Here is a 27,521-nt window from a genome sequence, read left to right on the forward strand (position 1 = left end):
TGTGCATCGTTTCTGCAATATACAGTTAATAAAAAAAAGCCATATGAGGTCACATCCCCCGTGAATGAGCACACTGACAGTCTTCTTCGACGACGGAGGACTACGAAGATCTAAGAATTGCATAAATATCTGCGCAGTCGATGACATGCTCCTTTATTTGTTTGCCTGCAGATGTTGATGAGTGCCTCCGAGAAAAATGCCATCAGAACTCAGCCTGTAACAACTCACCGGGAAGCTACAGCTGCACATGCAGGGAAGGTTTCTATGGAAATGGCCTCACACATGATAAACTCGTGTGTAGAGGTAACATAAGTTATGATAATCTAATTAACATTGAGACTTTAGAATTATACAAGATATGTAAGAAAGTGCCAAAGCAGGACACCTTCATCTGCATTTTGATACCATTCAGGAATAAACATTTTGTGGACAAAATAAAAAGTTATTTTTATGCGTTTCAAAAAGAAAGAAGAAGTGGTGTTTATCAGTAGATGATAAATAGGCTGTAGTATTCCTGGAATATATAACGTACTTAGTGCTAGAATGTAACGTTTCAGTGCCAATGTTTTATATCCTCTAGACCACATATGGTCACATGTGCATTTAGCCTATCTGGGCATGAATATGCAATAAACATCATTCAATCATAATTAGCTGCGAATTGGTGCTTAGCAATATTAATATTGATCTTAGGGCAAGGGGTTTGAATCATCTCAGTTTACCTGTTAAAACGGAAAATTTTGCTGATAAAGATAGAAGGCAAAAGCAGTCATCACAGCAAATTCATAGTCATGGTGTAAAAAATGATGTTAAATGGCAAACTGTCTTTAAAAAGTTAGACAAATGCCTTTTAATAAAGTAAGTTACCATATCAGTGATATAAATATTAGAATTTGTGTTTTGTTTCAGAAACCATCCTTTTCCCTTACGGTGAAGAACAAGGGGACATGTTTCTGCCTGACACAGACGACCGTAAAGACATTTCTCTACCGTCTCTGATTGACATCAGTCTAGGGTTCCCTTTCTTTGGACAGTTCTACTACAGCCTTTATGTAAGATCACTTTTCTTCTCCTAGCCTCACACCACTTAGATCTATAGAACCTTGAGTATAAATTCCTTTGCTAAATTGTTTAGTAGATTTTTAAGTTGTTATGATTATCGCGAGTTTTGTGTGTCTCTTCCATAATTCAAACGTATTTACGGTAATCTGATTAAATTTTTTAAGAAATTATTGAAATAAAGTTCAATAGTCACTATGTTCCTTAATGAGGAATAAATATATGTAAAAATGTGTATAAATTTACTAGGACTGCAAATTATGTGAACTTTGAAGACCTTGCCTTATCTTTCCATTAAGAGAAAAATTGTTTCCACACGTCCGGCCTGAGGGCAGATTTGAGCTTCACATGAATAAAGAATAGTTCAAAGAAAAACAAAAACACATGTACATGAAAGCTAGATAGAGTTGGATATAGATATAGACATAAGGATGTCCTGACATAAGGTTGTGGCAATTATTCGATCCCTTTCTTTGCAGTTCTCCGATAACGGGTTGATAATATTCCCGCCGACGGCGCAGTCCCGTGCGCGGAGAGAACCCTACCCGAACCCCAGTCTGTTCAGGAGGAACCAGACCGTACAGGCAGGATTCCCTCCTATGGTAGCAGCGTCATGGGGAGATGTGGATCTCACAACGGACGTGGGGAAAGTCTGGTATCAGGTAAATGACAAACTTAAAAAACTCTCACTGCACAAAAGTCTATCTTTAAACACATCTTAAAGCATGCGTAAAGGTACTTGTAGGAGAAGAAACGGCACCTCTACGCATTATTTATGGTGTGTTTAAAGAATGGATTAAGTGTAGTGTCTGCAGTATTGATGTAATAATAATCGTTTCATCTTACTCTTATTATTATGATATTCTTAAGATATTGGACGTGTAAATCACTAACAAACTTAAGTTTAACCCTTTCTAGACGGGGGGGGGGGCTAAAAGTGCCCGCGCCAACTTTGATGTCACATAGCATCTGAACGGCTAGAGCTAGAATGACCAAACTTGGTGACTTTTCCTAAAATATTGTTGGCAACAATTTCCTATCATTGGAATAAGATAATGATTTTTTGTGTTGCCATCGCAACGGGTTTCTGACAGGCATTTTTTGCTAAATTTAGTAATTTTTGTTTCAACAATAGAATTTTATGGGTTTTATGTCAAGTTACTCATGGTTTCTAATATTGATAACATCCCATGTAATCTTATGTAAATTTTATCATTAAATATGCATGATTTATGCTAATTTGATGACGTCATTGGCCAAAATCCAAGATGGCGGACCATATCATTAGAACAGGTATATACAGGTTATTTTCCTTAAAATTTCATCAATACTTTCATTTCTTTTTCCCAAAAAGGGTTAAATGAAGGTCTTTAGTATGTTTACAATGTATTTTAGGCTTTATCCTGAAAAAAAAACTATTTTTGAAAATTCAACATTGATGATCCAAGATGGCGGATATCTTAAATATGTATGACGTCATTTTATGAAGTCACCGGTGTTGCTATAGGCAACATAAGACTTAGTACACCTTAGTATTCTGTCATAAACACATTTGGTAAAGTTATGTTGCATACCATTTAGTTTTCAGGGAATAGCCGATCTAGATGGTTTTGGCCAATAAAATCACATTAATGACGTCATAATGACGTCATTAATGTGATTTTACTAGTACACCATCCTCTGATAATTTGGTGGTCATACGACATACCGTTAGCGAGTTCTGAGGGGGGGGGGTCAAAGACCCCCCCCGTCAAATCTTGCTCAAAAAAGCCCGGTCTGGATAGGGTTAACGTAGATATTTATCACTATACCATAGAACTATATAGACATGCTACATGTATCAATCATAGATGACCAACATTTATCATAAATATAAACTGTTGCGAGTCAAAAGATTTTTGAAAAACAGGAAACTATTGTATGTTCACCTACCATGACTGATCCTCTCTTTTTCTACCAGGTGTATTCTGATGACAACTCAGTAGACAATGCCACACAGACAGTGTTTGACATGGTTACTACGAGGATGTACCAGTCCTTCAGCGACACGTTTGTGCCCACCTGGGTACTGGTGGTGACCTGGGACGGTGTACCCTCTGTCGAGGCAATGTACACAAAACAAAACGTAAATCTAGCACCAGCAGTCTATAGTATTTTGAGCAAATTATAGAAAACAGCCCAAATTAAAAAACGGTTAAATTGACCAAGATGTTACGAATATTTGTTTTTATTTTAAACTAAAGCATGTCTTTGAGTAAAGAAATTGATTTGTTCTCTGAGACATTAGCTTTATTTAAACGTCTAAAGAGATACTTCTTATATGAGTTGTCAGTTCGCTTTTAAGTCTTGCACACCTATATCAATGTTTTAAAATTCATGTTATAATTGCATACGCAACGAAGCCAATAACATGTTCTATCACAGAATTAGATCAATGTCATGTTTCTTCTTTTAGCCAAACACATTTCAAGCCGTCCTGGCCACCGATGGATCAGAATCCGTCGCTTTCCTGACCTATAAGGAAGACGAGATGCTGTGGACCAATGAAACCCAGGACGTTCTTCTCGGGTACAACAGCGCTAACGGTGTCAACTTCGAAAACATCCGGCTGGCAGATCCGTACAGACCCGACCGAGTCAACGGGAACACGGGGCTGAAAGGACGATGGGCGTTTAAGTTGGAGAGCGATGCCACACGGAAAACGAACTACAAGAAGCTGTGTCGTGACTGGTACAAGACAGAGCCAGACCCTTCAGAGTGGATTGTAGGAGAAGGCCTGTGTCCCTGCACGCTACTTCAAGCACTAAAGGACCAACGCTTCGCCCCTGTTACATTGTCACCCTTTAACATCTCCCTATTTCTTCTGGGCAATCAAGGTGCATAAAATGTTATTTTTACATTCAGTACTGCTTAAAGGAAGAAAAAGGAAAACATAGCATACCAGACTCTCAGACCTTAGTCACTGATTTCGTAATATAATGAGTGCGCTATGCTATTGTCAAATTAAACGTATTTGTTTGATGTTGGGCATAACACAGTCGAAAATATACTGTACAGAATGGAAACTATACAAGGTATATAGGTTTATGCTGTGTGAGGACTTTTAGGTTATGTTCATATCCTTACCCGCAAAATAAGAAGTTCACACGATGTCAATGATAGCTTGGTAATTAGTGGTTAGAGTCGTTAGACCAATGAGAGTTTGGCTGAATGCTCGTTGAATCTTCAAATTTTTATGTTAAAAAATTTCCATTTTTTTCGTTTTCGTGGAGGTAAGTGGCCTATGGTATTGTGTAGCATCTGTTTAATATATGAAGGTTATCACTGCATCTTCATGATAATTGCTTTCATTCTTAGATCAGGAAGTTTGCTTCAGTCCTCTGTTTGCCAGCCCGACTGGTTCCAGTGTAGACTGTTGTTACAAGTTCCTGGCCCTGAACACTGAGATACCCCTGGCTGGAAGTCATCACAGATATCAACGGTTCTCCCAACTGCACACTGGTAATTATAAACATTTTGTTTGACTAAACTCCAATGACGGCATAATACACTGAGGAGATTTCCTGTTTGTTTGTTTGTTTGTTGCATCAACAAGATTCTATCAAATTTGATGTATAAATCTATGACAACACTGGTGCACAAAGGAACGACACCACGAGTTCTAATTAAGGAAAGGTAAAAGCTGACATCTATTACATCGGGACTGTGATTGGCTAGTGCGCAAGTATAAACCACGTGGGCATTTCGAGTCACAAAATTTCCATTAGCAATATGTTTCCACCAATGCCGGACAGCGTTTAGATCAGCCTAAACTCCCTCAAATCTGTTTCTTGTTTTTACGTGAATTCGATAGAATTGAGCAATATACGTTGACTTGAAAATAATCGTTTTCTTTCAGACTTTGACGTGAATCCCGAGTCCTGGTGCTGTAGCCTGTCTGATGATAAAGACTTCTGTAACCTGTACTATGAAAAGAGGCCTCCAAACAGCTGTTCTTTCTACAGGCCACCACGTTTAGGTATGCCTTACAGGAGCAATTGTATTTTTATAACCAGTTTTATGATGGTGTATGGTAGCTAATATTTAAGCAATCAGAACAATTGATATTTCTTTATCATAAATCTGTTCTGTTTTCCAGAACGTTTCCTATATTAATATGTTTTCAACTTTGAATCTATACATAATTAGACATAATTTTTTCTCTGCTCTTGCTTATGTGGTATTGTTATAATTATTATTATTATCTTTGTTTCACAAGGAAGGAAGCAGACAGGATTTTACATGATATTTTAGCACGTTTACCAGGTAATGTTGATGTATGACTGTTGCCTTTTTTAGCCATAACGTGGGGAGATCCTCACATGAAGACACTAGACGGTCTCGCCTACACGTTTAACGGGTTAGGAGAGTTCACCCTTGTCAAGACGAGTGGGGCCAGTGTTGAGTTCAGGCTGCAGGGGCGCACAGAGAAAGCGATCGGTACCCAGGGAGCAGCTGAGGCTACAGTCTTCACGGCATTCGCGTCAAAACAAGATGGCTCCTCGACGGTAACTCCTATACTTGTTCATACTGGTTTACGAAGGACCCGGTCTATTACGTAGTATGATCGGTATAAAACTGAAAGCATTCTTGTTATGGTCATGCTGCCTTGTTGCGAAAAGTCTGTCTTAGATTGTTTTTGGTGTTTCTTTTGGCGAAAACATTGAGCATGTACGCAACAATTCTTTGTAAATGTTGAAACGCTAACGACACGGAAATAAAGTCTCATTCATTCATTCATTCATTCACCATTCATTCATTCATACACAGTTTTAATCTTCGTTTCATCGTTCATGAATATTTACTGACTATTCTTTTTTCACTTAGGTTGAAATGGGTATGAACAAAGACCGGACAAATATGACACTAATGGTGGATAAACGGCCCATCAACATCACTGACCTACAGCAGAACGGTAAGGTGTGAGGATGGATGTATTAGAATTAGATTGGAAAGAAAAGTAGTCCATTTGTCATTAAGCCAATGACATGTTTGGTTGTTCTTACTATTGCTATGTTTTTAATTCACATTTTAATTGAAAATGGTACAATTTGAAAAGTTCTTGTAAAATTGCTCCCCTAAAGATCATAAAAAGGAAAACAATTACCTTGGAAAGGAACAAAGTTCCAAACACATTAGAAATGCAAGATGGATAATGGAAACCATCCACAAAACCTAATCAGATGGTTAATGACAATCTGTAACAATTTCTGTGTTTCATGCAGGTGCGCAGCGTTTTGCCAATCTGACTCTTCAGTACAATTTCAACTCGAACCAGACCAGTGTGGTCGCCTCCTTCTCTTCGGGAATTACAGTGACCGTCACGCTCCAGAAACTCATGCTGAATGTACAGTTCGGAGCACCGGATTCTTTCGAGAACACTACCCGAGGCATGCTGGGTATGTTGGTTACTTTCTGGTAAATATCTATATAAAGCAGTGACCTGCTGTTTTAAAGCAGATGCAATTTTTATCAGAAAGATTTCATAACAAGCAGACAAAATATATTTGCATGTTTTTGTAATGAAAAATGTAAATTGATAACTTCGGTCCAGCAAACTGACAAAAGGACAGGTCACCTTATTGTGTCCTACGAGTTACAAGTAGAAACGAAGCTATCTAATCAATGTAGGGCTCAATTAATTGTATAGTTAGTAATGAACAGTTATGTCTATTACATTACATCCACAGGTGTTTGGAACGACAACATTTTGGACGACTTCACCTATCCTAACGGCACGGTACTGCAGGCACCAGAGGACAGAAATCTAACAGAGGAAGAAATATTTCCATGGGGATTATCATGTAAGAAACATGGTCATGGCATTTATTATGTATGTTTACACTTTTGATGCGTACGGGTAATTGTCTAGTATTAGATAACAAACAGCAGAGTATAATAAGTCTTTACTACATTTCATCTTAAGTTGACCTTTATACCAGCATGCAATATCCAATACAGTCTAAGGCACTTGGTTACATACCACGCAAAGAACTGTCATACTCCCCTTGTTTTAGCTTTACCAAAGTTGGTGTGAAATTATCTTTTGAGTATATGTGGGCAGAGTCATTTCAATACAGGGCCTTCAAGGAAAGTATTTTGTGTCTTCTGTAACAATATCAATAACAACAATAATGCAGTGTTATTTTTTCAGGGCAAATCAGACAAGACGAAAGTCTATTCACCTACGAGGATGGGAAAAACGCAACTTCCTTTGCCAAACCAAATTTCAGGCCAAAGTTTCTCAACCAACTTCTAGCTGCTGTCTCCGCCGAAAAACGAAGCAAGGCTGATGTTCTGTGTGGCACAAATGTAGAATGTCTCTTTGACTTTCTCAGCACAAACGACGCAGAAGTGGGAGAACAAACCAGATCAAGTATTGTGACTTTCGATTCAGACGCAGAGACACTGGGTTAGTCTACGGTGCACTTTTTAGATACGGTTATTCTTTTACAATTTTATAGTGGACTTCTTCAAGTTTGATACAAGCAAATGCATGTATCACTAGTCAGTTGCACTGTAAAAGAAAACTAGCATAATTTGTACGGATATAGAAATATGAATAGAAATAGAAATCCTTGTAGACACCGTATTCACTAGTGACATAATCATGTTTTTTTTTCTTGCAGCCAACTTTCCACCCAACATCACAACCAACGCCACAGTCAATGGAATAGTTGGACAGCAGGTGGAACTACAGGTCATTGCTGTTGACCCTGAGGACAATCCTTTGAGGTATTCCATTGGCAACGTCAACAACATTCCTGGGGCAACCATCAACTCCGGTATGTATGTTGTCCGATGTGTGGTAACTTTTTTTTTTCATTCAGTCGCTCTCTGACGTTTTCATGGAGATCTGTCAAACTGTCTAAACGCTTTGATGTCATCATGAAGCATCCCTTTGTATTTTCTTTTCCTTAAAACCACATCTGTGTTACCGTATTACAAAGTAGTACTTCCGTGTACAGAAGAACTGTTTTATGTCAGGAATACATATAAGTTGACAGCATATTGGCGAGTGTAAGATTGACAGGCAGGATAAAAGCAGACCGAAAGTTAAGACACAGGAAATGGCTGTGTACAGGAGGTGGCAGAAAGGTATACGTAGCAAGCTTATCATTTCATGAGGGAGACACTAATACTACAAAGTCTGAAAAACCCAACTTTTTTTTAGTTAACGGTATCCTAAGGTGGACTCCCAGAAGCCTACTACCAGTGCAACTAGAGATTATTGCCCAAGACAACAAAGGAGCCTCTTCGTCGACCTACCCCATGGTGAAACTCTGCAATTGTCAACACGGTGGAATCTGTAACTTTGTCACTGTGGACTTCACTGGAGAGATCAACCCTGTGGGACAGTTCCAGGTCTGTCTTGAAATAAGTTTAGCACGTCAAGACATTTTTTTATATTATTTACTTTATCCTTTCACCTTTCTTCTATTGTAAAGGAGAATCTTTACTTTTTATTTTTATACACATGTACAAGTATAGTACAAGTGGAACATATGCAGCGATTCTACTGTACAGAGTACATTTAACACAGTGTATGAAGAACCTATCAGTTACTCCATGAAGTACCAGATTCTGTATGATATATACCTCGTCTTGTTGTTGTTAAACAGGTTGTTTCTTGCTCGTGTCCTGAAGCCTGGACAGGAGAGTTCTGTGAGACTGATAAGAATGAATGTGAGGAGGACCCGTGTTATCCAGGAGCGGCGTGTACAGATATGGTAGCACCTAAACATGGCTTCGAATGCGGACCATGTCCCAATGGTCTGGATGGGACTGGGGAGAAGTGTTATGGTCAGTAGGACCACCTTTTTACGTTTTTCCTAAGTATAATAAACACATATTGTATTATATTAGGTCTTTATGAGTGTTGAATGTGCCGAGTCTTTTTTTTTTTGTCAAGCAGCTTAGGCCAAGGACATTACAAAGCGGTAGGAAGTCAAAGAAACGTGAATGTGCACATTACTAATATCGTGATGTCGATGATTTTACGGACTATCACCAGACCAGATAAAACAAAAATGTAGTCCCCGTCCGCAAAGCTCAACCACACTAGCCATTTGCGTTCCAAAAAAATATCCGTTGACTCTTAAATGCAATGGTGTTTGCAAGTGTCTTTCTAATATTATGTGTTTTGTTTCATTTTGCAGATATCAATGAGTGTGTGCAAGGTCAGAAATGTGAACAGCCCCATAACTGTGTGAATATCCTGGGCAGCTACACCTGTGGCTGCGACCTTGGTTACACCCTAGACAGCAATGGCCTCAACTGTACTGGTAAGCTACGGAGTTGTATCTTATCTATTTATTTATTTATTTATTTCAACTTTGCCACAAGGACAGGACAGGGGGAAAAGGCGGTGCCTTTTCGAGGCCCCCTGTCCAGATAAAAACATACATAAATCTGAAATACAACTAATAAAAATACAAATAATCACTAACAAAATTCTTAAAGGTAAGTAATAAAACAAAAACAAATGTAATAACTACGATAACATAGGTATAAATAGTACAATATAGGTAGAGACAGTAATAATAATAGTAATGATAGCAGTAGTAAAATATAAATGAGATCTAAGAACCGAGGGTGTGCCAACTGTTGATGTTTTGCTGATCAAAAGAGTTGAGAGATATCATTATATCGCAATTTAGAAATTGCACCTTTGGTAGCCAGTAGAACAATGAGGTCAAAAATACTATTTACCAGATCTTTGTGGTGAGCTGAACTTTGTTTTCACTGTAAATACATTTCATTCGTTTTTCACCGGCAGAAATACCATATTAAATTGTATATTTTTTCTCTAGATATAAATGAGTGCGACATTAGCACAGCTGATTGTGCAGTTGAGGCAACATGCACCAACACAGAGGGAAGCTTTACCTGTACCTGTGCTACCGGATATACTGGCAATGGGACCTACTGCGCAGGTGATTACTTTACCTTATACTTTTCTATAAAACATTTCCTCGATGCATGATTTGACTGTGTTTGCAAGAGACTGTTGAAAGACTGTATACGATCCAGAACCAGTGATTGTTGTCTAGAAGAAGGTGACAGACTGTCACCGAAACGTTGGATGCAAAAACGTTTACTCGGTTGTTGAATACTGAACCCTTTTACACACTCAATATGAGAAATTTATTTCATTTTGACCTTTAATAAGGTCAGAATAACTCGAATGTTGGAAATGTTGGAAACAGAAACAAGCGAATACTATGTTATTTATTGTATACATCATTTCCTTTTTATCCCTTTTCAGATGTTGATGAATGTGCGACTAGTGCCTCCTGTGATCGCAATGCAGTATGTGACAACACTGTTGGATCCTACACATGCACATGTAAGGCTGGCTATGAAGGCAGTGGACGCAGATGTGAGGGTAAGTTGTATCTACTCGTTGTTACTGTCCTTCTGAAGCTGAATGTCTTACGATGCAATTTTAGGTAGAAAGCAGGCCAGTTGTGACATGATCCAACATTATTCCTTTTGACAATCTTAATAAGAATGCCGATCAACGTTGGAATATTGTGCTAGTAAAGGTAACTTATGTTAAATATTTTGACGCTAAAGTTTAATTTTGGCGGTATTTTATAATCCCTGTGTACACTATCACACATCGCCCCTTTCTTAGTATTTCAAGAAAAGGAAAGTGAGATGTACATTAAAGGTAAAGGTAATTTAGATTTAGACTCCGTCGGAGTTGGATAACCGCTATGCTTTAGGCCTCCATGTGGGAATGAATATGCAATAAAGGACCATCTCTGTAGTATTGCTAACCAGTTGTCTCCAATTCGTCTATCTTATCCTTTAAAGACAAAGACGAGTGTGTTGATCCGGACATCTGCCACACAAATGCAAGATGTACCAACTCCATCGGCTCCTACAGCTGCAGCTGCAACTCTGGTTACCGCCGCAAGGGGGCAGTGTGCACCAACGTGGATGAATGTGAAGAGCTGCTGGACAACTGTAGCCCGGGGCAGGGGATCTGTTCAGATAACCCTGGGTCCTATAGCTGTGCGTGTAGGGGTGGATATGAAGGAGACGGGATCACATGTCAAGGTATGTTACGGTTTTGGGGTTTTCTTTTAGGTACACCTGGTGCGATTTCCCTAATGATTTAATTCTCATCCCGACTGAATTAGTGTTTTGTAAGGTAGGTTAGCCTCGTGGTATATGTTTATGGTTATATAGCTGTAGGTACCAGACGCTGTAACTTGTACACATGTTGCGCAGTAACGTTGTTGCCTAATGTACCTTGTTTAGTAAACACTGTTATACATACATGTAATATGGCCATTGCGATAGACCTTCTATCTTATACCATTTCAGATTTGTTTGTGAACAGTTCACCATTAGTGGCAACAGGACATTTACTTACTTCACCTTACCTTAGACTTTATTTTCTAAAGTGCCTGATGGCATATCGAGGAGTAAACTTCAACTTCCTTTTTTTTTTAGCTCATTGACTACAAAACCCCAGAATCATCGAATAACGGGCATTATTAGTTGATATCGAGAGTATTTTTGCAATAAAAAATATCCAATATGCAACTTTATTGCTTCGACTAAATACCAGTGCTGTAGTCATATAGTTGGCATATCATGTGTTGCCATATCACTTGGTTAGTTATACAATATACAATAATCGTGTGATGAAGACAAGATGCTTTGGTAAGTGAAATTGATACCAATATTTAGATATCTAATTTACATGACGGTGCCTCTTCAGATGTTGACGAGTGTTCAGATGCTGCTCTGAACAACTGCACTGAGAACGCGGATTGCACCAATACGGAGGGCTCTTATAACTGCCTGTGTACAGATGGGTATGAAGGGATCGGTACATTCACTTGCACTGGTAAGTTTGAAAGATTTTACTCTTAAGTCAAATTTTTAAAAGAAAGAATACTTGTGATATTTGTATTGTGTCCATGTGGTGGCGCCAATCGCCAAGAGCCTAGGCTACCGGTCAGGAGATCGAGAGGTCACGGGTTCAATTACTGGCAGGACGCCGTGTCCTTGAAAAGGGTATTTCGATCTACACTACTTTCGTCACTCCACCCAGGTGTAAAAAAATTTGTACCGACTTTAGCTGGGGAGGTTGAAGGCAATGGAAGGAGAGGGATGGGCTCCACTTCCTAATATCGTGGCTTAGTCGATAAACAACCTACTGTCTCTGCGGCCTGAATAATGTGATGGTTCTACCTTTATTGTGTCCAGTCTACCGTGTGAATTATATATACATTTTTTTTTCTTTTAATTGTCTAATATAGATATAAACGAGTGTGTGAGTGCTATAGATAACTGTGCTCAGGAGGCAACCTGCACAAACTCTCCGGGATCTTACACGTGTTCGTGTAACGCGGGATTTGTCGGGAACGGAATTCAGTGTGAAGGTAAGCAGTTTACATTTCTCTTAATGGAGGAAAACAATGAACAGTGAACAATCATCATCATCTTGAGTAGATTGCAGTTACATTCTTTTAAGCAATCGTTTCATTACTTATAATTCTCTTTCATATGAAAGAAGACATCCCATGTGGCAATACCGCTAGTGATCACCTTGTATACTTATAGTAGACACTGCTTACTTATACGTTTCATTGAAAAACAGAAAGGAGTCATAGTTCCACCTGCCATTTTGCACAATATTTTTTGTAATACATAAGAAAATGTAGATAACCCTGCATATCATATGAAGCTAGATTGATTACTATGAATGATACAACAGAGATGATTTGTTGGTTAATTGGTAAACTAGTACATATAATTACATTTCGTTGCCGCAGATATTGATGAATGTGTAAGGGGAGAAGCTGACTGTGACATCGACACAAAAGCCGTCTGTACCAACCTGATTGGAGGCTACAGTTGTACATGTTATAATGGTTACGAAGGAGACGGTAGGCACTGTACAGGTAGGAACACACCAATCTTTCATCATTGGTCGCTCGAGTATAATTCAATGCCTTATGTAGCTTGTGTGTTGTGGCAGCGACAGAAAAAGATGTAATATTACAAAAAAAAATGAATTGACAAAGCCGTGTTAAAAAGGGTTAAAAGGATTGTTAAGAAAATAAAAACTATGGCCGTTTTTTTAAGAATCAGTGAGGAGGAACTGATGGGCATATCTCATTCTCCACAGATGTGAATGAGTGTATGACTGTCAACGGTAAATGCTCTATGAACTGCTCCAACACTGATGGAAGTTATACCTGTAGCTGTGAGGATGGATACAGGCTAGCGGTCGATGGTTTCAAGTGTGATGGTAAAAACATATGTTTGTACATTTTACCCTTTTACCATTTGATTGAACACGTAGATCAATGACATCCGAAATGATTTTGCGATTGTTTTAAATGCAAAATTAAAATAACATTCAGCACTTTACTTTATATTCAGATTAATTCAATTGCAAGCACGGTATCAAATTTGGCAACTTGACAAGTTGACAAATTTGATACTGTGATACTTTTCGACCTCCTTCACTATTCCTATGCAAAATTAGCTTTATCTAGCATTATTTTGGCGTTCTGTTTAACCATCTATCATTATGATTTGTTGTCTGGACAACCATTTTTCTTCCATCGCAATATTTGTTCTTCAAGATCTCTACCTATTCACTTTGCCTCAGCTTTTTCGATTGGCCTTTCTTTCGACTCCTTATTACTTTGATAAGGTTATGTACTATCATTTTAAGGTTTTGTCCCAAAAATATTGCCAAACCACCAATAGGCAATATGTTTTTTTCTGGGTAAATGAATTAACAACAGCGACGTATTGCTATAGATATTGACGAGTGTGCAGAACAGCTGGATGACTGTGAACAAGCCTGTACAAACACAGACGGCGGGTTTAACTGCTCGTGCGTCCCGGGATTCATTCAAGTCGGGGATTCCTGTGAAGGTAACGAACTTTTTCACTTTTTCTTTGACATTCAGCCTGCTAAGGTAGCTTTTTGGTAAAATGGGTAGATTAGTGGATTAGCAAAAAAAGCATTATATGTTTTCGGGTCATATATATTATTGTATTAGTTCTCCGAGTGCTTTGTATGGTTGTATGGTTGAAATGTATGTATGGTAAACGCTCCAAGTAGCATCTGCATCCACTACTGACCAACCTTAGCGGATGCTACTTGAAACGTTTGGCAGTTTTCACAAATTTTGCAATTACTTAAATAAAAAGTTTCTGTAAAAGAAAGATTCAACAAATTTTTCTTTTCAGCCTCTGTAAATTGCACCAGAACCGTCTGCACAAATGCGGATTGCTTTGTGGAGAATGGAATCGAGAGTTGCCTGTGTTTTTCTGGCTACAACTTCACCTACAATGCCACAGTTTGCACTGGTAAGCCTGATGATAGCAGAGTATAACATCTTTGCTGGGCTACGAATTCATGTCAAACATTAACCAAAACAATAATTTATGTTTACTCTCATACAAAAAGAAAAAGAAGCAAGCCCTCAAGTGTACAGTTAGTAGATGTGATTAGCAATGTTAATGTGACTATTTACTAGATTTGATTCGAATGATCATGATGATGGCAAATTTTGATTGGAAAATGATTTAGTATTAGAAAATTATACTGAGGTACATGAAGTGAAATTGTATTACAGACATCAACGAATGTTCAAGTGACACCCTGAATGCCTGCGACCAGTTGTGTAACAACACAAACGGAGGTTACACGTGTGGTTGCGACAGTGGCTACATGATTGGTACTGATGGTCGAGCATGCACTGGTGAGATATCATACTTGTATTTGTTTTCTCCAACATGCAGCTGACAATAACAGGGAGATTGATTTTTTATCTGTTTTACTGCGTGTTTTCAATGTTAGTCGTATAAAAGTTAACTACATTTTCCATATCAATAATCTTTTTCAAGGTTTAGGAGAGGTTTCTGTCTCTGATTTTTTGGCATGAGTATGATCCATTGTTGCCATATTCTGATTGCTCAGTTTTAAAAAAAAACGTTTTTCAACATTTTGATAGATATTGATGAGTGTTCAGAGAGCAGCCTGAACGATTGTGATCCCAATGCCTTCTGCAACAACAACCAGGGAGGGTACACCTGTAGCTGCAGACAGGGCTACATCGGCAATGGGACATCCTGTGAAGGTACGTTAACATTCTCTGAGCATTACGAGCAAACTCAAGATACCTTACTATGTACCATGACAATGGCGTCTGTCGGATGTTCTGATCCCTACTGTATCACAGATATATTGAATCCAACCAAAACGGTTCTAAAAACGTTTAAATTACAAAAATGAGGTACGGCCCCAGGCTGACTTTTTGACTTACCGATGCTCTCAAGCCCAACGAATTTAGCACAGCAAAATTCTAGAAGCACCACTTTAAAGGTAGATCATCGAATCGAACATTAAATAACTAAGTATCTCAGGAAAAATAAGTACTTGTACATCAGCATCAGATAGCAAAGATACAGTTGTGATATAACTGTTTTAAGCTTTGCATGATATAAACATTGAAGAAGATTTGATGCGCTCGGTGTTTCTATGAAAAGTAAAGGCGCACGGCTCAAATCTTGGAGTTACATCGCTCCAAAAATAAAAGCTGTCTTGGAGGCTGTTAAGTCATATAAATTGCTCAAGACGATGATGTATTTTGTTCTGTGTCAATTTTTTACGCAGATTACGATGAGTGTACATTCGGCAGTCGTATTGAGAATTGCAGTGCGAATGCTCAGTGTTTCAACTTCAACGGTGGTTTCAACTGCACCTGTCGGGACGGGTATACAGGAGACGGCTTCTTCTGTGCCGGTAAGGTCCTCTTTGCTTCCACCATTCATTTGTCACAAAGTGTACATTTTAAAATTCAAAAATAAGGTATATATGTATGATGTGAATGTATGTCATTTTGGCTTAAACATATATATAACAATTATCAAAAGATTTTCTAAAACCACAGCACGAAAACTTAGATTTACCGGAGCAGTATAGTTGGGTAATGTTTATTTTGTTTTTTCTTAATAAACACTTCTGAACTTTACAATGGCAGTAAATAAAGGTCAAGTACGATAATACCGGACTTTTAACGGTTGTAAAGGAAATTGCTGCAATTGACCTTTATTTACTACCATTGTAAAGCCAGATACTGTGTACATAGTAAACATTACCTGAGTTTACAACCTTTGGTAAATCCAATTTTTGGTGCGGTGAACATTTCAGACAATTGGTATAATTTTTGATGGTATTGTCCATAGATGTGGATGAGTGTACCGGTGATTCATCACATTGCCATGAGCAAGCAGTATGCACAAACGTCCTGGGCAGCTTTGAATGTACCTGCAAAGATGGGTACAACGGCACCGGAACAGCATGTGAAGGTACATAAAATAGATTAACCTCGTCCGGTACAAATACCAGGCGATCTTTAATGGTGTCGTTTAAAAACACCATGGGGGAATATAATGAGGGAACTCCAAGTGATTTCTCAGCAATCAGCTGTAACATTGTAACACCGCTGAATGATAACATTGAAAAAAACATTTGGTGTGATTTGGATGAATTCCCTTATCAAAGATCCATGTTATCCATGTAACGATATACACACACATGTATACACAGTATAGTATAGTATGTAAATGGTGATGCTGTACAGACAATGCCTAGCTGTAATGACTATCAATTTGCATCACTGAAGAATTTCCAGAATCCTTCTGTAAGGATTACCAACATGATGAGGATTATTATGTTTCAATGACTGACTATCTTGTGAATTTCGTTCAAGACATTGATGAATGTGAAGACGGAATTAGTCAGTGTGATGAAAATGCAACTTGCACCAACACTGCTGGCTCCTACACCTGCACATGTGATGATGGGTACATTGGTACGGGGAGAACCTGTACAGGTAAGCTCTCGTGGCTTGTGTGACCTTCACTCCCAGACCACGATTCAACTCTTTATAGTTGAAGAAAAAAGCGAATGCCTTTAGAAATCTTCTAAAAGCTTAAAGCGTTTTGTATTAAAAGTCAATTCTCTATCTTTAATCCTTACATCATCCCCACATCATATACTCTATTTGTCCATACTACTTGTATATGAGTCGTTACTTGAATGTAATTATAAAGTAACAGTGGAAACCTTGATCGTGTTAATATGTGTGATCTGTATGGAAAAGGGTAATTTTGTGTTATCTATAATATATTTTAACACGTTTTCAACATACATTCCGAATGCTCAAATTTATACATATTTTCTGCCAGATGTGGACGAGTGTTTAAGTGGGCAAAATAACTGCCATGAACAGGCATCATGTCTAAACACGGAGGGCAGCTATGTATGCTCCTGCAATACTGGTTTTACAGGCATCGGGACGTCTTGTGAAGGTAAGCTGGGGCAATTTTTCTGCCACACAGACGAATACTGTCTGTTGAATAACTTATACCAGTTAACATTTTTTCTCTTCTTTCATCAAGGCGTTTTTTTAGCTTTAAAATTCTAGAACACCTCACGTCTTCTCCATTCTTGTAAAACATTTTTCCAGGAGACTCATTACATAATGTTTCCCTTAACTTTTTTTATATTGACGTATGTCATTTCAATGTATAAACAATGAGAATTTTCTATGATGAATGTAATTTCCATTGTAATATTCTGTAGTAATTTTATCAGTCATAAGTTAAGTGGTGTCACAATAAAAATCAAAATGATGTTATCCTTATCTTTGCCGAAATACAACTGAATATACGTTTACTAATCCTTTAAAGATTAATATTTGCAAGTAAATATATCAATATTTGCAAGTAAATATATTATATAGGAACATGTTTTATTGACACAGAAGATATTGTATTTTTGATGACGCTGATGCTAATGAGTTGGTTTACCATATTTCAGATGAAGATGAATGTAAAAAAGGCACAGATACCTGCACAGAAAACTCGGTGTGTACGAACACTGTCGGTTCCTTTACTTGTCCCTGTAAGCCTGGTTACTTCGGGAGTAACTGTGTGGATGTCCATGAGTGTGAGGACGGCATTGACAACTGCCATGACCACGCAGACTGTACAAACACCCCTGGTTCCTACAGCTGCACGTGTCACTCTGGTTACTTTGGAGATGGAACGGTCTGTACAGGTGAGAGAATTTTCACAGTTTGATACAATATTTGCTTGGCATGACCTGAGAAGCTGTATGTCAGAAATTTCTGTGAATCACCAATTGGCACAATTTGTGTAGGGCACAGAGTTTAGGCAAGTATACATGATAACTAAAGATGTGTAAACTGTTTGAATTTACCCTATGTAGACCCCACCAGTATAGGCAGACTTTAATGACACTAACATGTAGTTGGTTCTGTAGTCATGGGAACAAAATGTAATTGTTGTAGGTTTTGCAATTGAGTCTAAAAGTTTCATGACTAGTGACTTCTTTATCCACATGGCAAGGTTGTTTAGTTTTAGTAGCTAAATACGTGATTTCTTTCTTGCATCAGATATTGATGAATGTGAAAACGGAACGACTCAGTGTGATGGAAACGCAACGTGCACCAACACTGTCGGCTCCTATACCTGTACATGCAATACTGGGTATACAGGCACAGGGAGAACATGTACGGGTAAGTAATAATCCTTGTTTTATCATCATATCATATCATAACTGATTCCTTCGTTGGTACATTTACATGCACATACTTCCAGCTTAGCCCCCGGTTATCTACTCAATACATGCATTTGCAACAACCAAATACACAACTATCACACTAGACAATCACAGTTATTACACAGATCCAACTACACATCTAAAGCAGGCCAACGTACATTTGCATATAGAGCGGCAGTAACTTACAATTCACTAAACACTTACACAAAACAAGCACCCACCCTTAAATCATTTAAAGAGAGACTGAAATATGACAAGTACTGACCTTCTGACACTTCACTCCTTTCAAACAATGACCGATTATGATTTAAGTATTTTTTTTGTTATTTACTTGATTTGTATATATGTTTTTTTACTACTATGTTCAAGTACTTTATTGCTTATGATCTACTATTCCTAAGTTGGTATTATTTGAACTTGACCTCTGATATCTCACCTTCGACTGTATTTTAATTCATGATTTCACTGCTATATTCAATTTTTATCATTTTATATTGCTTTAATTCCTGTATGGGCTCCCTATGAAATCAGTCCCAAGGGGACTGAAGGGACCACCCATGTGTCTTGAAGATTAATAAATAAATAAATAAATGTGCAACAACTACTGGGAGACGAGTACAACCAACTGACAGAGATCTCGAAGTAGATCGCCAACCTTGCTCGCGACAAGGGGCAGTGGAGGGATCTAGCAGCCGACCGATTATGATAAACAAAGACGGTTTCTGGAACATTGAGTCTGTTACAGACATTGTTGGTTTATACATTAGCAAAGTTATTTTCTCACAACCATTTTGTCAACGTGTGCCGAACTTTGGATGCCCGTCTGTCATTTTCTAATATGAAAAATTTACTTACTTATTTTACTTTGGCCGAGCTCCCGCTAGAACTAATCCCGAAGGCACTTGCCATCCCTTTCTGTCTATCATCATGGACCGGAGCTCCCTCACCTCAGTAAGGCCGGCATCTGGCTTGAGGTTGTCAATGTAGGTTATCCAGGGACTGCCCAGATTTCTTTAGTCTCTTGTAGGCTCCCAAAGAACACGTTTGGAAGCCACAGTATCGGGATGTCTGACACAGCGCGCGGCCAGCTTCATCCTGCAAGTTTTGTTGACAAATTTACCCAACTTTTTTTCTAGATGTTGATGAGTGTGCAACACAGTCTGCCAACTGCGATGACAACGCAAACTGTACGAACACTCCCGGCTCCTACAGCTGCATGTGTAATTCTGGTTACACTGGAAATGGTACTGTCTGTACGGGTGAGAAAAGATTCCAACGTCTTAATAAAATATTTGACAATGACTGTGAATGTATAAGAAAATATGTATTGCATGATTTGTCATTTTAAGTACATTCTTATCTACTTGTTCATTTTCTATTAGGCCATAGCAAGTAATTTCTACGGATGACATCAGAGCACGCATTTATTTTCGCCTGACTTTGGAAAATAAAAGCCCCGTGACAGTGATTAAAATATGACCTCAGGAGACAAGAAAAGCCTTTGATGCAGTGATGTACTTCATTATTTTGTGTGATGTTCCCACTAAATCAAAACCAGGGGTTCAGTGACAATGCATGTGATAATAGTCGGCAGTAAGCTTAGCACAATATAACAAGGTTCATGAAGTAAAAATTTGTAAAATGTAGGAATCTTGTTTTTGCCCCGCCTTGTATGATTCACCTATCGCATTAGTCTACGGAGGATATCATCCATAAAATTTACTTGCTGTGGCCTTACATTTGTACTTTGCTGACGGTCAGCCGTCTCCAGCTGCCTGCGCTGACACAAGTAATGTCATGTAGCATTGCCACTAAATACGAAAACCGAATACAAAAACAATGTCAAAGTTCTGTGAATAAACATTTAACACGAATCGTACCTTAGATACATTGTAGAAAATTGCAAATATAGTAAATAAAAATAGAAAATAATATCAAAATTATTCTTAATATAAACAACAATTAAAGCAGTGACAACAGAAATCACCCGAACTCCAACAACACCAAAACCAACATCAATGGCTGTCACTCCAGAGCCGCGTAAGTTCCAAAAAATATTTCATTTTATATCATCTCCTTATTGTGTACTTCAGTTGCTTTGATTTGGTAGGAATGGTCGGTACCTTTCATTATCATAGACATTGATAAGTTTTTTTTAATTCTTAAATTCTATATTTTCACATGAAAACCACGACATCAATTCATGTTATTATTTGTTTTATGTTTTTTTCTAAGTAACTAACGGACGTCTGAATGTTGGCATTTCATAGCAAAACCACGAAAGTTTGTACCAGCCCAAATAACAATGGAGAGGGACTTTAGGGATGAATACACTGACAGGACATCAGCAGTGTATATGAAATTATCATCACAGTTGAAAACATCAGTAAGTGAACAGGATTACTTGTTTGTGTGTCCAGCATACAACTTTCCACAAACTCTTTCAATCTGTATTGCATGTTGATTTCGTGGTACTAAATGTCGTCATATAATCGTAACGCTCTGAATTAAGGTGGTATTGTTGGCACGGCCCATTTTCAATTTATAGGTTATTTTATATAACCATAGGTCGTTTGGTTTTGATATATTTAGTATATTCATAATAACAGGTTGATCTTTTTTCATGACCGCTAGCTCTCTGCCATCTACGCCAGAATTCCTGGGTTCATCGAGATTATCATCCTTCAATTAGTGTAAGTAGGGGCAATGTTACTTTCCATTCCATTATATTGTAGTATGCAACTTTTAATTCATAGAAATTTCAGATACTAGAAACCATGCTAACTTTAGACACCTAGACCAGTTACCAGATCCAAAACATTTCTGGGCTATTATTGCATACAGTTACTCGCATGGGATGCTATGTTGCCATTTGGCAAAGTATGTTGTTACATCTTTGTTTTTAACCTTTAGCGAGGGAAGTGTAAAGGCCCGATATGCCGCTGTTTTCGCCGTGGAAGAATCTCAACCTGACAGCATCATCCAGGATATGGCTAGGACGAACCTTCAGCAGGCGATCACTAGCGGCAGGTTTGACCCCGCGCTCCAGGTCACCAGCAGTAACAGCCTGCAGCCGATTGTACTTACGGAAGAAGGTAGGTATTAATGGTAGACACCGTGAAACACAAACAGCAGCATATGGTCACGCTTATTGACAGTTTAAGTTGTTAAAAGGAGTCACGTTTCTTTATATCTCCCCATGACATTTCTAAAAGAAAATCTCTTACGGTATGTTGACAGCACATGGGTAGGAAAGATTGACAGAAGGTCAAAGGTTCTCAGAAATTGGCAATGAGCCCGTAAAAATGGGGGGGGGATAGGGGAAGTCAGAAAAACGAGGATTGCATGCTTTCATGGTGTCTGAAATCTCCGATTTCTTATTCAATTACAATCTACTGTAGAGTTGGAGCAAGTGGTTGGAGGATTCTGCCAGGATGTGCAGTGTGGGGAGGGGGGCGTGTGTTCACGGAATGAGCCGTACCCCGGAGCTGTCATAGCGGAGTGCCAATGTCAGGAAAACTTCTGCAACACGGGGACCTGTGAGTACAACGTTCAAGAGGGACCGAAATGCACGTAAGTATCAAAACTACCCTCTTTCGGATAAAATATAATAGTCGAGTTGACTTTTACGTCCAACACAACAGATGCCTGAAAATTTGTGAATTTTTAACTGATACCAGAAAGTCATAGTTTGGTCAAAGGTTGTAATGTTTTGTTGTGTTTTGCTGTAGAGAACGGAAAGTTCGAGGCTTATTTTTTTAGGCCGAACTGTTAAATTTCTGATAGTGCAACGTTTGATGATCAATTGCCGCTTGCTACAATGTACAGCTGCCCGGCAGTAGAGGGTTCTTGGTACGGAGGGGAGCGATGTCAGATCCGTTTGACCCAAGCGGACGTGATCGGTATTGCAGCAGGTTGTTTGTGTGCGTTGCTGGTGGTCGCCCTGCTGGTGGCTGTCTGTATGGCCAAGAGGTCCAGACATTCGGCAAAAATGAAGTAACGTTAACTTGGCTTCTCCGATCTGTTTTCCCGCCACGACGTACATTTCTTTAAAGCCTTTGCATATAGACTTTCTATGGGGATTGAGATTTTTTTAGATCTTTCCCTGCATATTGTATATGCCAGAAAAGCATGAATTACATAATCAAGATCAAACAAGCTGATTCCGACCTGCTCTTCTACCATGATGTAGGCATTCTTGTATCAGTCCGTATTTAGTGTTTATAGCTATGTGGCTGATTCTCTAACGACCGTTACCTTTGTTGCTGTTATTGACTGTTCATTATTACAGGGTTTACGTAAAGCGTGAACATCTATTGTAGTTACAGGATTAGCTCACCTCCCGTCACCCTACCCAACTACTACACCGCCTCAGAGTCGTGGCAACCGTTTCGTGGCCTTCCGGTCACTGACCTGAGTGAAGACCAGGACGACTACCTTTTCACCTGTGGTAAATGAACATTTTCATAAATCAAAGAGCTTCGTGAGTTAACGTTAAAAGCAGCCTCAAAGCAGCCTCCCCTCTCTCTTGATACAGAGAACTGTGAAAAGTATGTACGTATGGGCATAAACTTACAATACGTCGATGAAGGTTAGACATCCAGGTAATACGATACGCCAAAAAACAGTTACTCAAGCAACTGGATATGGTTTTGAAAACGTCAGACGTTGTACTTATAAACCTGCTTTCCCCTCTGGTCTCTCAGTCACTGACGAAAGCTAGTGGATACTAGCTGAAACGTCTGACGTTTTCAAAATCATATCCAGTTGCTTGAGTAACTGTTTTTTGGCATGAACTTACAATGTTTACAACTTTATACACACAAAACCTGATTTTTATTTTACTTGACGAAAATCAAACTTGTGTTTTTCCTTGATGTTTCTGAATTTGTGACGGTCTTATCTTCTGGTGATGTTGTCAAAGAGGATGATGATGGGAGCAGCCATGAGACTACATTGATAAACCAAACTATAAAATACAGCGGCTTCGCACTCTTGGTGTATCTTTTCGTCCCTCTGGCCTGGGAGTACTGGAGCGAGTTCCTCAGCTGCCGACCGTGCAGATCTCCCCGCGTAGGAGGAAGCCAACATCAGAAGCGAGGCGACTGTCTAACCTTTTTTTTTGCGAAGTTCAGGCAAAGATTGTGTCTGCGGTCAGAAGGAAATTCAAGTTCCAAAGTTTTCAAGGCTTCTGGGTATGAAGTGTATTGCTGTCTGTTACCAAGGCAGCAGTCCAAAATGTAACAACTATGATACTTGTTTATTTTATAATACACATGTATATTGTTTTTATTGTTTTCCGTGTTGACATCCTCGATGCCCCCTATCAAGGTGTAAGGTTATTTTAAGAAGTACTTTTGATGTTTTCCTTAGTATGTAGAATCTGATGCTGTTATGTTTCCTCCCATTGACAAGGAATCCCTGGGAACCAGAGGAGGTCCTTTCTTTAACCCAAGTGTGGAGAATATACCAACTGGAGAGGTAGGTTTTCTCATGCCTTAGTTCAGGTGGGCTAATTCAGGGACCTAGACTAAGGGACCATCGATTAAAAAATACATTTGTTTCCTATCCCTCTCATTTTCTTTAAATTATTCTTTTTCGTTCTCTCTTTGGTAGTACTTTTGTATGTTTTTATTTGCTTCGTTATCATTCTTTGACTATTCTACATTTTGAAAGTCTCTTCTCCCACTTCAGTTGAAGATCCCTCGCCCATCGGTGATGAAACCAGTTTCTCCTAAACACGATGAAGATGAAGGCTGTTTCCAGGTAGGTTATGTCATTTTACACTACAAAGTCACTACATACACACTACAAGTGGCACTATTCTTGTATTTGAAACTAACTTTGTTGACAAGTTTTCTTACATTTACTCTTTTTCATCACTGTTGTTAATTATGGTTACTTTTTTTTCTTTCAAGACCTTTGAGTTCAAGTTCTGAACATGAGAAACCGGCAGCGAGAAGCCAGTTACAAATGAACATCACGATGACTATGCATAGTTAGTCTTGCAACAAATGAAGAATTAAAAACAGCTGAGGAAACGGTAAATTTGACAAGCATAATAACACCTGTTACGTGGTGTTCCCTACACAGTCTATTTAGAAAGATTATATTTGATATCATTCTTACAGAATACGGTTACTTTTATGTATGTTTATGAATACAGCACGTTTCAAACAGCAAGGTTCCAACCATACCGGTAAAAAGAATTCGAAACTCTTTTCTCCCGCCAAGCCGTTTAAGGCAAGATGGCGGACCGAATCAATGTTACAACAACGAGGACTACTGAGTGCCGTACGGTCTGGTGAATAGGTCGGAAGATGGTAGTATTCAAATTAAACTAGATCATTCCTGCGTAGAACTGTAACCAAAGTCTTCGTGATCATTTTTTATATCGTCAGGGAAAAATTCTATCCAGGATTTCTGGAGTTACAGTCTTTATTCAGAGGTCATACCCCACAACTCTAGCCCCAGGTCATGACGGCCGATCATTCCATACCGTCGTAAGAAAACACTCACGACATGAAAACAGCTTTTAGAAGGATTGAAACGTGGCCGGGGACAGATAGCAGGGATTTCCCGGTCCCTACGTGGTACATGGTATTGGATGTGATTTAGCAAGTTTTGTTTTTGACGTTACATAAATAATTTCGTCCGTACTGAAGGATTTTGCCTGTTGCGTTAGCCAGGCTACTAGTATCTCCTTAAATATATGATATTCAAAGCTCAGCTCTATATACAAGTTATGAATGCTTTTTGTATGCGAAATTTTGTCCTGCAAGCTGTGCTGTATTTAGTTAAGTCGGGCATTCTATATGTTCTATTCGTTCGAGTCTGTGGGTACGCTCGTATATACATGTACCTTGTACAGTTTTCCACACAGGACGGACGTCCCACCCGACTATAGACTCCACTCAAGGACATTTTCTGTCTAATGTCCTTGCTCCACTGTACATGTACTTTAAAAAAGATTTTCTCATTGGAATAAAACTGTTTGTTATAGAATGAATTATACTTCGTTTGTCATTCCTGTTTTATCTTTTATTATCAGCTGTATATGATATCACACTTTACTAAGCGAAAGGTCAGCTTTTTTAAACTTTAAATGCACGTTTCTTTGATGGTCGTACTTTTTCACAACTATGAAAATATAGTACAACGTAAAGGACAAAACTGAGAACACGTACGTAAAGTTGGTAAAATGTAAAACTATGACAAACATTACGACCTAACCAATAAGTAACCACTAAAACTGACCAAGACAAAATTCATACCTGTGTAGCCTGATAAATCCGCAGCTTTACAACTAATAAAAATAAGGCTCCAAGCTTGCAAACCCGAGTCTAGTGGTACCAGTTTAGTTTAGCTGAAATCCCATTGTNTATAGAATGAATTATACTTCGTTTGTCATTCCTGTTTTATCTTTATTATCAGCTGTATATGATATCACACTTTACTAAGCGAAAGGTCAGCTTTTTAAACTTTAAATAGCACGTTTCTTTGTATGGTCGTCTTTTTCACAACTATGAAAATATGTACAACGTAAAGGACAAAACTGAGAACACGTACGTAAAGTTGGTAAAAATGTAAAACTATGACAAACATTACGACCTAACCAATAAGTAACCACTAAAACTGACCAAGACAAAATTCATACCTGTGTAGCCTGATAAATCCGCAGCTTTACAACTAATAAAAATAAGGCTCCAAGCTTGCAAACCCGAGTCTAGTGGTACCAGTTTAGTTTAGCTGAAATCCCATTGTTGTAAAGTATTAATTTTAAGTGACGAGGGCTAACTTGATATACATATGTGAGCAGGTAACTAAATCTTAACTCCTATCAGAATACGTTGGACTTTGATAAGATGAAGGTTGGAGTTTACCAAATCTACAACAGAGTCTGGAAGCAATCTCGCAAGACTCCAATCTTAGCTTTAGGCCCTCAAATATGACGTACAGCAACAACATGACAACACCCGTTGCTCCACCGGAGACAGAACAGGGATCCGAGACCTCCGCCTCTGCTGTGTATGTGGTGTGGGGAGAAGGTGATTTCCACCACCACGCGCCCAGATGAGCCTACAAACGGCAGTCCCAAAGGTTGCTCAATCGTCAACACCCGGTCGTCGTCCCAGTACCCTTGACGAGAATGAGGACCTGAGAACTGTTTCTAAACGACGACGGGGCAAAGTCATTGTAGGTACGTACATGTATTCTACCAGTTGTAGCCTGCGTTCAGCAAAACATAGAACTGTCTTTTGGAGCTCAATTTCTGCCAATTACAGACGAAAATACACCATTTACAAAAGAATCCTGTCAAAAGTGCAACATTTTCTGTTATTGACAGCGTGATCCTGTTAATAGTTATTCCATAGGCCAACTGTCACGTGCTATCATCGTCCTTTCTTCTGTGCTGTCTTTGATGCCATAGTGACTATTCATGTCACCCGTCTTTATTGTCTGCTGTTAGGACTTCCTTGACGACATGGAAATTGAAGGACGACCGATGACGTATGTAACCGGGCCCTAATAGTGACACGATGCCTCGCAACAGGCTACATAAGGCCATCTAACTATTAATTTTTATATGACTTAAAAAAAAACATATCCATAATTGATTGACAAACCGTATACAGCAGACCAAGGACTTTATTTTGAGTTTTTTTTCAAACATTCGCGGTTAAGTGCATAGTTACAGACCCACGTCAGTAAAAGACCACGCCAATCAATTCTCGTTACACTGTTACGAGCATGAAAAGGCGTTTTCATTTTTCCAGAGTAAGGC

General features: G+C 38.7%; 2 protein-coding genes across 3 annotated transcripts in view; both read left to right on the forward strand.

Annotated features, from left to right (window-relative positions):
* Window positions 1-13,229, forward strand: part of LOC109463997 — a 34,069-nt gene extending 20,840 nt beyond the window's left edge. The window contains exons 17-39 of the mRNA XM_019760920.1: window positions 172-303; window positions 910-1,052; window positions 1,539-1,721; window positions 3,020-3,184; window positions 3,515-3,935; window positions 4,417-4,560; window positions 4,958-5,077; window positions 5,398-5,606; window positions 5,926-6,013; window positions 6,324-6,497; window positions 6,789-6,902; window positions 7,253-7,510; window positions 7,728-7,883; window positions 8,273-8,463; window positions 8,721-8,901; window positions 9,258-9,383; window positions 9,912-10,034; window positions 10,367-10,486; window positions 10,921-11,166; window positions 11,837-11,965; window positions 12,381-12,503; window positions 12,897-13,025; window positions 13,210-13,229. Coding sequence (XP_019616479.1) covers window positions 172-303; window positions 910-1,052; window positions 1,539-1,721; window positions 3,020-3,184; window positions 3,515-3,935; window positions 4,417-4,560; window positions 4,958-5,077; window positions 5,398-5,606; window positions 5,926-6,013; window positions 6,324-6,497; window positions 6,789-6,902; window positions 7,253-7,510; window positions 7,728-7,883; window positions 8,273-8,463; window positions 8,721-8,901; window positions 9,258-9,383; window positions 9,912-10,034; window positions 10,367-10,486; window positions 10,921-11,166; window positions 11,837-11,965; window positions 12,381-12,503; window positions 12,897-13,025; window positions 13,210-13,229 — 3,695 coding nt within the window. The remainder of the gene's footprint in view (window positions 1-171; window positions 304-909; window positions 1,053-1,538; window positions 1,722-3,019; window positions 3,185-3,514; window positions 3,936-4,416; window positions 4,561-4,957; window positions 5,078-5,397; window positions 5,607-5,925; window positions 6,014-6,323; window positions 6,498-6,788; window positions 6,903-7,252; window positions 7,511-7,727; window positions 7,884-8,272; window positions 8,464-8,720; window positions 8,902-9,257; window positions 9,384-9,911; window positions 10,035-10,366; window positions 10,487-10,920; window positions 11,167-11,836; window positions 11,966-12,380; window positions 12,504-12,896; window positions 13,026-13,209) is intronic.
* A 51-nt stretch (window positions 13,230-13,280) lies between these two features.
* On the forward strand, window positions 13,281-25,125 carry LOC109464019 (latent-transforming growth factor beta-binding protein 4-like). 2 transcript variants are annotated; one of them, XM_019760938.1, is made up of 22 exons: window positions 13,281-13,375; window positions 13,897-14,013; window positions 14,332-14,451; window positions 14,721-14,846; window positions 15,099-15,224; window positions 15,761-15,889; window positions 16,333-16,455; window positions 16,860-16,982; window positions 17,338-17,460; window positions 17,972-18,211; window positions 18,570-18,692; window positions 19,873-19,995; window positions 20,705-20,776; window positions 21,007-21,122; window positions 21,371-21,429; window positions 21,650-21,831; window positions 22,138-22,309; window positions 22,565-22,732; window positions 23,059-23,186; window positions 24,152-24,217; window positions 24,431-24,502; window positions 24,655-25,125. In XM_019760938.1, the coding sequence occupies exons 1-20, from the start codon at window positions 13,291-13,293 to the stop codon at window positions 24,184-24,186; spliced, it is 2,490 nt and encodes an 829-aa protein (XP_019616497.1). In that variant the 5' UTR covers window positions 13,281-13,290; the 3' UTR covers window positions 24,187-24,217; window positions 24,431-24,502; window positions 24,655-25,125. The 2 variants fall into 2 exon arrangements, with proteins under 2 accessions (XP_019616497.1, XP_019616498.1); XM_019760939.1 differs by lacking the exons at window positions 18,570-18,692; window positions 19,873-19,995 and having other exon boundaries at window positions 24,655-25,124.
* Window positions 25,126-27,521: the final 2,396 nt, after the last annotated feature.

This window comes from Branchiostoma belcheri, unplaced genomic scaffold (assembly GCF_001625305.1).
Source record: "Branchiostoma belcheri isolate BF01 breed outbred unplaced genomic scaffold, Haploidv18h27 scaffold130, whole genome shotgun sequence".
Lineage (NCBI taxonomy): Eukaryota > Metazoa > Chordata > Leptocardii > Amphioxiformes > Branchiostomatidae > Branchiostoma > Branchiostoma belcheri.

Bases quoted from the DNA above. Each gene is read 5' to 3' on its own strand.
- LOC109464019 (XM_019760938.1), top strand. From the start codon at position 13,291: ATGAACTGCTCCAACACTGATGGAAGTTATACCTGTAGCTGTGAGGAT. The intron at 14,014-14,331 runs GTAACGAACTTT...TTTTCTTTTCAG, and splicing joins AGTCGGGGATTCCTGTGAAG to CCTCTGTAAATTGCACCAGA. The intron at 21,832-22,137 runs GTAGGTATTAAT...AATCTACTGTAG, and splicing joins GATTGTACTTACGGAAGAAG to AGTTGGAGCAAGTGGTTGGA.